The sequence below is a fragment of the Durotheca rogersii genome (genome assembly GCF_024521655.1).
Source record: "Durotheca rogersii strain YMJ 92031201 chromosome Unknown GGS23scaffold_2, whole genome shotgun sequence".
In the NCBI taxonomy this organism is placed as follows: domain Eukaryota; kingdom Fungi; phylum Ascomycota; class Sordariomycetes; order Xylariales; family Xylariaceae; genus Durotheca; species Durotheca rogersii.
Window position 1 is genome coordinate 1,928,637 of NW_026251233.1, and position 13,145 is coordinate 1,941,781.

At 54.3% G+C, this 13,145-nt stretch overlaps 3 protein-coding genes across 3 annotated transcripts; all 3 read right to left on the bottom strand.

The window, feature by feature from the left end:
* Positions 1–166: 166 nt before the first annotated feature.
* Positions 167–2,311, bottom strand: GGS23DRAFT_185844 (aspartate-semialdehyde dehydrogenase). The gene is made up of 4 exons (XM_051511670.1): positions 2,175–2,311; positions 1,801–2,055; positions 859–1,632; positions 167–627 (listed from the first exon to the last, which is right to left on the bottom strand). Exons 1-4 carry the CDS (start codon positions 2,203–2,205, stop codon positions 560–562), a joined length of 1,128 nt encoding a protein of 375 aa, XP_051376317.1. The 5' UTR covers positions 2,206–2,311; the 3' UTR covers positions 167–559.
* Positions 2,312–2,985: 674 nt separating this feature from the next.
* GGS23DRAFT_549156 (Aspartate/glutamate/uridylate kinase) lies at positions 2,986–6,696 on the bottom strand. Its single transcript, XM_051515195.1, has 2 exons — positions 3,393–6,696; positions 2,986–3,322 (listed from the first exon to the last, which is right to left on the bottom strand). The coding sequence occupies exons 1-2, from the start codon at positions 6,022–6,024 to the stop codon at positions 3,264–3,266; spliced, it is 2,691 nt and encodes an 896-aa protein (XP_051376318.1). The 5' UTR covers positions 6,025–6,696; the 3' UTR covers positions 2,986–3,263.
* Positions 6,697–10,275: 3,579 nt separating this feature from the next.
* GGS23DRAFT_592912 (synaptobrevin-domain-containing protein) lies at positions 10,276–11,225 on the bottom strand (the record flags this gene model as incomplete). Its single annotated transcript, XM_051517955.1, has 3 exons — positions 10,276–10,301; positions 10,380–10,611; positions 11,127–11,225. The coding sequence occupies 3 exons, from the start codon at positions 11,223–11,225 to the stop codon at positions 10,276–10,278; spliced, it is 357 nt and encodes a 118-aa protein (XP_051376319.1).
* Between the last annotated feature and the right edge of the window lie 1,920 nt (positions 11,226–13,145).

The following is a 13,145-nucleotide window of genomic DNA, read 5'->3' on the forward strand; positions in this document are numbered from 1 at the left end:
GCCCTTTCGCCCACGTTGACAGAATGAGGAGTTCGTTGCGAATGTTGGGCTGGCGCGGTGCGCGATAGGGGCTGCGCATGAAGTTGTGCACAGCAACTTTCGGTTGTAGGGTCAAAACAGCATATACCTGGGACCACGAATCTGTAGATGGCTTTATAATTTAAAATTGAATAGCTCCCTGGCACTTCCACCTGCTGAATCCATAGTTCACGATGGCTGTCTAGTTGCGTTGCTCACACCACAGGCTTGAGGTAGGTATTAGGCCCGCAGGCAGCTTGGTAACAGATCAGGGACGGAGTTGGCCCCCTTCTAAGAAGAAAATGCAACGATGAAGACATGGCTAAAACGAGTCTTTTATATACATCCCGCTTCATCCCCGTCGAATAGGTTACTACAAGTGTTGGTCTATTTTAATTTTCCTTTTTGGAGGTGGTCTTCTTGGTGCATGAGCTTAAGGTATCTGTCTCCCTATCCATCAAATCGCCAGCCAGCTGACCAGACGCCAATAGATGCAAACATGCTGGTATCTACATCCACCCATATACAAATTGGATATCCTTCAGATATATCCCTTAAGTACTGCCGCCTCCGCGTTCAGTATAGACGAGCCGGCAGCTCCGATGACCGCTATCAGCTGTTAGTGTACTATTCCTTTTGGATTTCTTCACCCCTCTTCTTTCCCGTGCCTGCTCTTCCCAGGAGAAGGCGCCGTGATAGCGGGTTGAGACTATTACCCACTCAAATGTATACACGAGGAGAACGAATAGGGATCGAGAGGGAGGAATAAGATGCCGTAGAGAGTGCGTCTTAAAAAAAAAGAAAAGAAAAGAGAGAAAGGGGTAAACGGGCAGAGCTCACTATTATGGCTTAGCGCGACGAATTTTATATCAAAGATGCCGCCCTCGTCCTCGCGGACGCGGCCGACGCTGACGGTGTACCCGCCGCCGAGGTCGCGGTCGAGCCGGGGCTGGGGGCGGTCGGGCTCGTCGTCGCCGAAGACGGCGATGGAGGGGGTGGGGGCGCTCGGGCAGCCGATGCGCTCGGCGTCGCTGACGTAGCTCCGCAGGGCGTCGCGGACCTGGGCGGCGGTGGGGGGCGGCCGGTGCTTGAAGCTCAGCGAGACGCAGGCCGTGTGGCCGTCGAGCACGGGCACGCGGTTGCACGACGCCGACACGCGCAGCTCGTCCTGGGGCAGGATGGCCTCGACCTCGGCCTCGCCGTCGCCGCCGCCGCCGCCGGGCGCGGAGCGGACGCCGCCGAGGATCTTGCGCGCCTCGAACTCGAGCTTGTCCTCCTCGCCCGAGATGAACGGCACCACGTTGTCGAGCACGTCCATGCTGCTCACGCCCGGGTACCCCGCGCCCGATACCGCCTGCATCGTGACGACGCTGACGGCGTCGACCGGGCCGAAGCGCGCCTGCAGCGCCGCGAACGGGATCACGAGCCCGATCACGGCGCAGTTCGAATTGCACACCAGGAACCCCTTGCCCAGCCCGTGCTGCCGCCGCTGCCGCGTGATCAGCCCCAGGTGCGGCAGGTTCACCGTCGGCACCACGAGCGGCACGATGGGGTCGCGCCGGTAGTTCTTCGCGTTCGAGAAGACGGCCAGGTCCGCCTTGAGGAATTCCATCTCTGTGGTGCGCACGTGCCCGAGCGACGTCAGTCACAAATTTTCCCGAGCAAGAATATTCTCCCTTCTTTCTTCTCTTCCTCCTCGTCGTCGGGCAGGTAAAGGGGCGAGAGAGCAGTACTCTGTGAAGAGGTGGAGAATGAAGGAAGGCGGCGAAGAAAATCACGTACCGATCTCACCGGCGACGTCCGAGTCGAGGCCGCTGAAGATGATATCGCAGTCGGCGAACTCGGCAGCGCGGCACTCCCGCACGACAAGCTCGCCGACGGCACCCATAGGTGCGGCCTGCTTCCACCGTACCGCATCCTTGTACTTCTTGCCGGCGGACCGCGACGAGGCGCCGACGGCGCACAGCTCGAAGCGCGGGTGCCGCGATAGTAACAGGATAAAGCGTTGGCCCACCGATCCGGTGCAGCCTAGAACGCCTGCAGACGCGCGAGCAGAATAAGGGGCGCTGAGGTCAGCATGTGGTGTTTCTCCCCCTTCGTCTTCTTCTTCGTCTTTTCTTCCGGCTGCTTCTGCCTTGGGACGACGGGGTTCTTACCGCACTTCTTAGCAGGGAATTGAGAGGCCATGGCTCGTCCGAAGTGGTTCGGCCGCTTGCGATTCCAGCTCCTGTCGTCGATGGGCGGTTGACCAAGTAGAGAAGTAAGTAAGGGCCTGATGTAACGGATCTCGTCGTCTCCGAGTCTCGCAAGTGGGCGCTGTGAGTCAAAAGATCTTGGTTGGGTACGTCTTAAGATTTTGGCCGGCCCAGTTGGAGGGAGGGGGACTGTGCAGGCTTGGCTTAGGTGGTCTCAGCGGCTTCTATAGGTACGTTAGGTCGGCAGTGGGTAGCATTAGAGGCAGGGACTCCGATCAGCCGGGGAGCTACTAGCACTAAATACACTCGGCTTCCCGCTCAGCTGAACTTCGACTTACTGTGTGGTTACTATGTAGGTACCTAAGGTAGGCAGGTAGCCAGGTTACCTGCTTCCCCTCGTATGTACCTTGCAGTATGGAGGCCGGTCCAGACCCCGCCATCCGCCGTCAGCTTTGCGCCTTCAGGGGTAAGCAGGTAGTAAGCCCACGCCTCGGGCACCTCAGCTCCTAGGCACCTACTCAATCCGTTCCGGCCCGTCCATACACAGAGGTACCTACACGCGCACAGAGGTACATGGACGTGGTGTGTACCTAGGTATCGCTATAGTACCTCCTATCCGCGCGCCCTATGCGATTCCATTCGGTGTCTGAATGGCTTCATCCCGCGGCGTCTGCTGCCCCCAATTGTGCTGGACAGAACCCGAGCCGGCTTTGTTATTATATCCGCCGCGGTGCATTCATTTGCAGTCACTACCATTACTTAGAAAAAAGCTGTCGGGTTGGCATATACTCCTGTCGTCTCTATTCCGTGCAATAGCTACTCGGCTTTACACCTAGTTTTTTCTACGTGCGAATACAAGCGCTTACGGATTCTTGGTGCTCAAGTCCGACGTGGTGAACCTATTCGATCGTACGGTACGCGCTTCGCTTATGAACAGTGTCTATAGTGCTCGTCCGAGGCTCCACGTTACTTCGAATACCTATATACAAGTCCAACTCGCCTGTCCGGCAAAGCCCGAGAACACCTGATGCGATCGCGATATCATCTCTCCTAGTCCACCAGGGGTATCCCCTCGTACTCGGCATAGCCGCGAGCCAAGTTCATGTTCTCTATGTGCGCCGCGTTAGTACTGGAACCAAACCCGGCACGCGGGTTCGTCCGCCGGGGGGCATCACTCACGTAAACACTGCGTTGCCGCTCCCTTGAGCAGGTTGTCAATCGTCGCGCATATCACCACCCGCTTCCCCGAGCTGTGGACTGCGAACCCGCCAATCTCCACCTCGTGCCTCCCGCTAATGGCCTTGACTAGCGGGGGCTCTCCCACCACCTTCACAAGTTTCTCCCCCGCGTACCTGTCTTGGTAGATCTGCCGGATGTCGCGCGACGTCATCGTCTTGTTGAGTGGGATGTTGATCGAGTGGTGGATGCCCTGGAACCATACGGCGACGTGCGGAATGAATCCGACGTCGACCCCGAGCTGGTTACTGATCTCCTTCTCGTGCAGGTGGTCCGTCAAGCTATAGGGTATAATATTATCCTTGAGGAGCTCCACGTTGTTCTTAGGCGATGGCTTGGTGCCCGCCCCCGAATATCCGGAAACGCCGAACACGGTGGGCTGGCCGCCGAGGTGCGCCAAGAGGGGCGCGATGGCGAGCTGGGCGGCCGTGGCGTAGCAGCCGGGATTTGCGATGTGCGTAGCCTGCGCAATCTGCGATCGCTTTATTAATTCCGGGAGCCCGTACGTCCATGACTTGTCGAATCGGTAGTCGGCTGACAGGTCCACAATCACGCTGCTGTCTTCCCTTGACGATTGCTCCTTGGCCTTGTTGATCGCGTCAACGTACGGCTTGCAGACGCCGTTCGGCAACGCCATCACCCATACGTCTATCTTTCCTTTCTTCTCTATCTCGTAGACGTCGTCGAAGCTCAAATTCTCATAGATTATCTCCTTCTTCGTATAGCCTTCTAGCTTCTGCCCGGCTAATTCCCGCGACGACACATGTCGGAGCTCGAAGTTAGGATGTGAATTGAGGAGCGCGATGAGGTTCTGCCCGGTATAGCCCCGAGCGCCGATTAAGGCAACCTTAGAAGGATGCGTGTTTGACGCGTGCTTCTTGCCGTATGGGGGGTTCGGGTTGGTCTCGGTCGCAAAGCTTCGGCGGGGTATGTGCGAGAGGGCGCTCGCAGCGGCGGCGGCGAGTAAAACGGGACTGCGGGAAAGGGTTGAATAGCCTCTCGCCTGGTTAGCCGCCGATCCAGAAGCAAAATGTGCCCGTAGGTTTTCGGAAGCGATCTGTGCTGCTCGGTGGAGCCGAGACTCTAGGTTGGAATCGCCGAGCATCGCCCTGCCTTGGATGGTGAATTCTCTCATGAGTTTATTAAGCTCCTCCCCCGGCTCGATGCCGTACCAGAACATGACATCGTTGCCCCTGACGATGCTACCGTCCGCTTTGTCAAAGAACCAGGTGAGGTTCTCGTCGTCGGCCTTGACAGTCCATACTAAACTGGGGTACTCCTTCTTAATGGCAGAAAATATGTTGTCGGCGACGTTAGTTAGCCAACCGGACTTGGTAATCGTCAAAGTGGCCAATGTCGAGTAGGTTTGGTCAGGGGTAGGGTCGAGAACGACGGCTAAGGCCTTCAGGGGCTCATCAAAGTAAGCCTTGAACTTTCGTCCCCGTAGGAAGTCTAGGTAGCGATCTACAGTGACCCTAGCATCCCGGACCTCGCGATCACGGACGAGCACGTCCTTCAGCTTGCCAAGGTCGCTGAAGTCCGCCACGCTCTCTGCAGTCATCAACTTGTCCCCTCGGCGGATGAGAGTGCCAGCCCCGGAGTCTGTGAACAGCTCCTTCTGCAAGTCGGCGGGGTGGATGATGGCAACGCTAGACGATCGCGGCAGGGTGTCTAGAAGCTCCTTGATCTCGCGGATCTTCAGTCGGGTTCCGAACTTGCACCACGGCTGCGACATGATATGCTCGTACTCCTCATCAAGGTTGATGGCAGATATCTTTTGCACATTGCCATCGAACAGTCCCCCTTTCTCACTAAGAAAAACGACCTTGAGAGGCTCGAGCTTGCGGGCTAGCTCTCCGGCTGCGACGTCGGCATTGACATTTAACACCTGCCCTTCCCTCGTCTCGGCCATAGAGGTAAGAATGGGCAGGTAGCCATTCTCGATGGCGCTCTGTATGGGCTCCTTGTTGACCTCAGTGATCTTACCAACGTACTTCCACTTATCCTTGTTTAGGTAGTCGGCGGTGAAGACGCTAGACGTGATCGGCCGGGCACGGACGCCCATCTCTTCCAGGCGCTGTACGAGTTTCAAGTTCTCGGCCAGGAAAAGGCGCCGCGCAATGCCCAACGTCTTACCGTCGGTGATGCGGATCCCCTCCTCAAACTCGGGCTCCACGCCAGCGTCCTCGAGAAGCTTATTCAGCTGCGGACCGGCTCCGTGGACGATGATAGGGAAAAGTCCGACGTGGTAGAGGAAGGCTAGGGAGGAACAGAGCTCGTCGAGGTAGTCGGTCAAGATGGCACCCCCGACCTTGATGACGGCGAACTGCTGGGAGGAGACGGAGGAAAAATGGGAGAGGTATTGCTGGACCTCACGCTTCGAACCGACATTGTTGAGGACTTGTATGACGGCCGCACGCGTGGTCGAGTCGTTCGATCGGGCAGAGGAGAAGGCAGCTCGGGAGGACTGTGACGGAACGCTCGATGCGATAGCCGGGGAGAGGCAGGCGGTTCGAGGGGTGACTCGGCGAGAGCCAGCGCGGACGACTGCCCGCGCTATGCGTGCTGAAAACATTATGGCGGAGCGAACAGAGAGAGCAGCGGTCTACGGGTAATTGTATCGACCCTCCACGGCTGATACAGCCGCGGTAGCGTAGAGAGGAACAAGCTGTCGCCCGCCGAGGTGTCCCGAGTGTCCAAGGAGAGAAGAAAGAGGGAGGGACAGAGAGAGAGGGAGCTAAGCCATATATATTCCCGGTGAGTCAACGGAAATGAATACCGCGGGCAAAGCGCTTAGAAACTTGGAGACGAGACACGGGGGGCCTCGCGGCGGGCCAATTGAACGAGGAAGAGTAAATTACCTCAGTTTTATCGTTGCGACACTGACCGGTAGTGTTGTGGAGAGGTAGAGAGGTAGAGCGGTAGAGCGGTAGAGAGGCAGAGGTTGTAAAAGTCGATCTTGTTAGGAGGTTTGGGAGGAGGGGCAGGCCGTGACGGTGTTTCTGCGGAAGAGATTGTAGAGGAAGGTACTTCTCCCGAATCTGCCCACTCCACGTCGCCGGGTAGTGGACACCGCCCAGGGAGAAGTGCGCTATGCCCCGAGCCCCGTGGCCCTGATGAACCGCTAAGACTACACTAAAAATGACACTGAGTTTCGCTCACTGACAACAGGCGACCAGAAAATGAAGCGGAAAAAAAATTGTATAAAAAATTGCGCTTGGGCCCGCCGAAAACCGCTGAAGCTGGCTGGAGCCGGGGTAAGGATAGAAGTGGGATGCTAACCCTGTCAGGGCATGCAGGTATGCCGATATGCCTAAACGGGGATAGGCACTAGGGTATCATGCTTATTTAAAGAATATTGAGAAAAATATAACAATCTAGCAATCAAGGTCTAGGTTACATTAAAAAAGGTTTAGTTTCAAAAACTGAATATAAAACTTATTTAATAAAAGTTCTACTTATATAGTATATAGAGTATATTTTTAAAAATTAAAAATATATATTATATTTTAAAATTTCATTTAATTTTATATTAGTACATATAAGATATTCAAGTAATAAATTAATACTAGAAATATTAAAATATTTGTATTAATTTAAAAAGGCATCTTTCCTTTAACTTTGTATATAGATTACGTACGTCTGCACGCTTTGTAGTAGGTACTACGTCTACGGTCAATAGGCAGGTAGTAGGTTGTTTTGTCTGAATCCTCCACTTGTCTCTACAACCCCTCCTCCTCCTCCTACTACGCACTTCCCTCACATTACCTATTAGCATATGCCAAACACCCTGCCCACACATTATAGCATACGACCTACGCGCATCTGCCTCTATAATGGAATCTCGTCCTTGACCGTCTCGCCCCTGGACCGCTTGGGGCTTGGCGCCTCCGTTATCAGCGGATCAAATCGTCGCATCCACCCACCGAGATCCATGCTTGGCGCATCCGCCTGTGTCTCCCTTGTCGTCGAGCTCCAACTCGTCATGGTCAAGGCCAACATCGTCAGTCTCGCCTGGCCTGACTATTTTCGAAGCGCCTTACCGCAACCCTAGACGGCCCTCCGATTCGCCCCCCGCCGCCCGCGCTGTCGTCTATGGTGCTACCGTCGTCCAAGGTCGACATTAGTCTTCGGGACCCCCTACCACGTCAGGAACACGGCATTCGACACAGATCGGTCTAACTCCCGAGAGCCAATTGCCCAATCCAGCAGTCACCACCTAGCCCGGCGCAAAAAAACCCTCATAATGTTAGTCACTGTCGCATTCTGCAAGCCTGAGGGGAGCCAGTCCCAGGACTAGACGCTTCCAACTAGCTGGAATACGCACTGGATATTCCATCTACGCCGCGGCGTCCTCTTACACTGCAGGCCGTACAAGCATTCGTGGGACGAATCACATCTCGAAACCCGGCCACTGAGTACATCGTACCCGTAGTTACCGGTTATGACCTTACTGCGCTTAACACATTCGACGATCCATACTAAGGTTCCCGGGCAAGCAACTCCGTATCCCCGATAACTGCTTTCTCGTTTGTATCGACCATGCCGATCGCCGATTTGTCCACGCTCATGCAACCTAGGCCGAAGTGAACACACCACACCTAGATCGCTTAGCTTTAGGCATAGCTAGAATTCGCGCCTATGTCATCGATTAGCCGGAGCCACCGATTCTCGGATGAGTATTAGGAGGTGCCTCGCAAACTACCGCGAGTATTAGATGACACCATCAAAACTCGGGACTGGCTTCTCCCCCTCCCCACTGATCTTCGCGACCCCGGTCTCTAGAAATCCGGCCATTTGGTTATGCGGTCAGAAGAACCCATAGGCCTTCGTGGCCAGGAGAGAGACCCATAATGCGCCTAGATCGGCTCTCTGTTACCTCGGGATAACGACCGACGTCAACAATGTTATTATGCCCCTCAGAATGAGACCGCCCTCGGCGCAAGGACTTAAATAAATAAGCCATACCTGCCGCTTCAGTCTTTAATGTTCTGGAAACTGGAAGAGAATCGTTCGCCACACCGTAGCAGCATACACGGACGCACGAACGTTAACCAAAAATTATCACGCATAGCCCCGCCAATCCTGGACTTAGAACCTCTCACAACTCACTGGGCGACCTCTGTAACTTACCGTTGCGGAAGTCCATGAACCAAGGATGAGATTTTAACGAGCTTGCCTAACCGCTCCTCGCCAAGACGGGGGCCAACTCCTCGACCTCACTCCCCTATATGCGTAACCCGACTCTAGACCAGCTGGCAAGCAATGGTCGGCCCAGCCCTAGAAACTCTGGTACACGCGTTGTCAGAACACCGAGCGTGTGTACCAGCACCCAGAGGGGCGCCTTCTTCCCTTGGCAGAAGTATGCGAGTCGAAGACGACGTCTATCCTCCAAGAAAAAGGACGACACGTTCCTCGAATGTTCGGGCCCAATCCATCTCGTCTTTCGAGACCCGATGCATGTAGCGTAGAACCAGGCCACGGGTACAGCCACATTCCCTACCATATTATTCCTCACGGACGACACAGCAGACTGCGTTCCGCGTCGCGGAAGCCTCGCGCGCTCGTAGATCAAAGTTGAGAAAATACAAGGGTGAGGGACGGGGAAAAAAAGCCTTCTCGGCTCCGCGAATACTGCTCTGATAACGGACTTGTATAAGTTAGACAACCCAGCCGGTCCAGGCGTAGACCATAGTAGCTGGCACGGACCCGACAGGCCCGATGGCCCAGACTGGGTCCGGCAGGCCCCTTCCCTTCGCACCACCCCTTCGCCTCCCGTGTGAGACGCGGCCGTCGCGGAGGAGCCCGCGGGCACGGCCTTGAAGTAAGAGTTGAGGCCTTCCTTTTTCTTGTTCTTCCCTCTTCCTCTCCGTATTGATATTGACTACCCCCGACGTTTATACATGGTTCATCATACCTTGGCGTTTGAGGCTGTGGAAGCTTGTTGCGTCTCTAGACAACTCTCGGAGCATAGGCATTAAATAGGTTTGTGTTCCGTGTGACGCGTAGGTACATTTAATGACTGTCTCGGACAGCCTACGCTTACGGATTAGCACGCACACGTTGTCCACGATGTTCGGTATTCTTTAGGACATAGACCATGAAGCAACGGCGGTGATTGACTGGGGAATAAGTTGACTGGCTAGAGGCAAGCCAGCATTGGTTGAATTCGGGACACATCAAAAGGATATTATTGATCGGGTGGTATTCGGGGATTCCTAAAGTATATATTCTCTCTCCTTTTGCCTCTCCCCCTTTCTCGTACTCCTCTTCCTGCCCCTCTTGGTTTGCGGAAGTTGATCGGAGAAAAGACAGCAAGCAAAGAGAAAAGGCGCGAGGAAAACAAAAACAGGAAACGGAAAAAAACGCCCTTCCGTCATACATACACAAATCGGTCCTCCACCGGCCGATATCTACTAGCCTCCTCCTCCCTTGATATTGTCATTGTTTTATCTTCAAGTCGTGGTAGGGTTCGTCGTCGTGTCGTCGGTGGTATTCCCCTCTTAAGAGCATTCCTCTGAAAAAAGTCGTGTCCATTCGCGGGAGAAGTAGAGAGCACCCCCTCGCCCCTGAAGGGAGAAGACGTGAAACCGAGAAAAGGAACGAGGAATCAGATAAGAGGAGGAGTGTTGGATCAAAAAAATCACACAAAGATAAAACTCCTGCTGTGCTGCTATCGCAACCCCGAAATCAGATTCTTTTGGATCATTCGGAATTGATAGACGTGTTCGTAGCCGGCGAGAATTCAGTTCATTTCATTACATCCACACATCAAGTTGTTCATCCTGCTCGATTCGTACTTGATGTACCAAAACCCAGTCCACTCTTAAAACTTGCCCTGGCTCGCGAGAACTGTAGAGAGCGAATGTGCATTAGAAAGCTGCTGCGAGGTGCGTCGCGATGGGTCGACGGGGACGTTTTGCCACTTACCTGAGGGCACAACGATAACGAGGATTAGGATGATGATGCCGGCAATTAGGCACATCCTCATCTTCATGTCCTTCCACCACATCTGCTTGCGCACTCTGTTGGCGCCGCGGCGGAAGCCTTGAGCGGAGACGGCTAAGTTGTCGGTCTTGTCTTGCAGGGCATCAAGACGCTCGCCACGCTGGGAGACCTTGTTGATGTTTTCTCGCATGACACCGACGGTGTCGTCGATTTGCTGTGAGACTGGCTGTTAGCGTCCTATCATTCTAGTACGTAATCTGATTTTGGTCTATATGCATCCCGGACCAAAAGCGTCGTAACGGTAAGAGATTTGTAGCCGGCGTGGTGTTGCGCTCCCCGATAGAATCGCATGCGAGGCTGTAATACTAAGGATGAGAGCGATAGGTGTGAAGCTGCATGGAAATGCAACCATAGAAAAAGGAGCTCCGACTCCCGACGTGAGCCCCAGCGTCCCCATCGCCCATGCGACCATAGGAATCCCTTTAGCTTGTGCCTGGCCATTTCTAGGGACGACCCTAGCCCTCCCGCAGTGGTCGCGATGTTTGTTTGGGATAGGGGCGGTCCAGAGTCACACAAATTGTCGTCGTCGTCGGTATTGTTCTGGTCACATGCACGGTCGCGTAGTCGTAGTCCGGAGGTTACGTAGGCCATCACATAGGCCATCGACGATTCGCGATCGAGGAAGAGAACCATCAAAAAGTCGGCATGCTAGACAATGTAACCACTTACTGCTTGCAGTGCTTGCGTCCGAGCATTCCCTCCGCCCTGCTGCGTTGCGGCCTGGCCGCTGGGGATGTAGGGATCGTAGGGTGCGTCCTGGGCCGACATGGTGGCTAGCAGTGCTGAGTTGACAGCGGGATTGGAGGGCGTCGAAGGGGCGGAAAAGGACAGTCGAGGTTAGCACGGAGGATTGTCGTACGGATGGTGTGGATGCGTCGAGGACGGTGAGTGAGCGAATTTGTGGTTTGCGGATATGCGTGTGGTAGGAGAAATAAGAGATAGATTCGCGAGGGTGAATGAACGAGAAAAAGAGGTTGGAGGGAGGCCGGGTGTTGGGTAAGGTTGCGAAGATTTACTACGTAGAGCAGGTCGTATCCGAGACGTTTGGTAGTTTGGGAGAGCGCCGGGAGTTTGGGGGGTGACGGTCGAAAGCCAAGGGCTGCGCGCACACTGAGGAAGTACCTGCTTAGGTAGAGAGTGCGTACCTTAGGTACTTCTCTGCATGTACACATATGTACATGACATTACGATGCACAAGAGGTAGGTAGACTTTCTTTACCACTACATGTATATAGCCGGCCTAATTAGCCCAGCACGGAACTCTCGCCAAAAGAAAGGGGGTTCGTAGCGCAAGGTTCCAGCGCGCAACCAACCAACAATAAATCTCTTGTACAGTACATCCCAGTTTAAACGGGCTAAAAAAGAGGAACAAAAACAAGGCCAATAAAAGAGTACCTAAATCCATCGAGTTAATCGTAACAAGTCAGGTGACAATCTTAGTAATAAGACCTCAACTCTGCTCATAGGTATAGTTGTAGGCACTGACCATAAGGTGTGGCCTCCTCCTCCATATTCCCCACCCGTCACCCACATCAGTTACGGCGATGCGTATTGTATCAAACCCATTCCCATCCACCTGAAGATCATCTACTAGCCAGTAGACAGGTCGCATCCGGGCTCCATCGCCTCCGACCATGAGACTACGCGCATAACAAATAGGTAAGTAGCAGCTGTGTCGACATATATACCTACCCAGCTGCCTGCCTGGTACAAGTTTCCTACGGCGTCTACTGACCGTCATACGTAATACCGTACGTTAGCCATCGTGGCACACGCATGCGCTCCGGGAATGGCGGACCACACAGACACACTCGGTGCACGAGTTGTGTGTGATAAGCCACATTGGAACATCCTGGGCGCCACCACCTAACCTCTTAGCCGCCTGCCTAAGGCATCCAAGGCACCCGTGAGGGCGGCATGGCTGGAACTATTCCTAGGTAGTTGTGGCCCCCTCCCATACCATCCGCCACACGAGTACGAAGCAGGCATCCAATTACGAGCCAATTACGAGCTGGCCACCCGAAAAGGCTGAAGAATCCAATCCACCCATCCGACATCCACGAGAAAGGATATATTAATACCCCCTAGGTACGGGATCGGATGGGCTCCGTGACCTCCATGCGATTCACACACCTAGCTAGATATCCTCGCCTCCTGGTTGGTTCCTATATGATCTTTCGACCAGCCTGCCGGGGGGTCGTCTCCAAACGCACTGGCGCTCTTCTCGGAGATCTCTAATGCTGGATGCCGGCCTGCCCTCGAGACATTTGAGCCGTCCTTGCTAATTACCTTGGCCCTCGAGGCTGTGGAGTTGGATATCCGATGGGCAGTATGCTTACTTATTGCCTGCGACCATCACGAGCCATCTCTACTTGGAGAGGACTACGACCTGTATACACGTACCTGCCCCGTACAGGTACCTCCTCTAGCTTAAGCGCTTATGTTGGTTACGTGACGCGATCTACAGCCGAAACTCGCTCGACAATCAACGCAGCGAGTTGCTGTATAGCCGGGAACCCGTGCAAGGACGGAATAATTACCCTCTCGTTGCAGAACAGGGATGCGGAAAATCGTTCCAACTTCTGCCCTTGCCTTTGCCTTTTCCTGGCTGCTTCCAGAACACTACTGCACCAACAGGCATACACTTGGCTAACTCAGTCTCAACGCTGGGAGCATTATGATACCTAC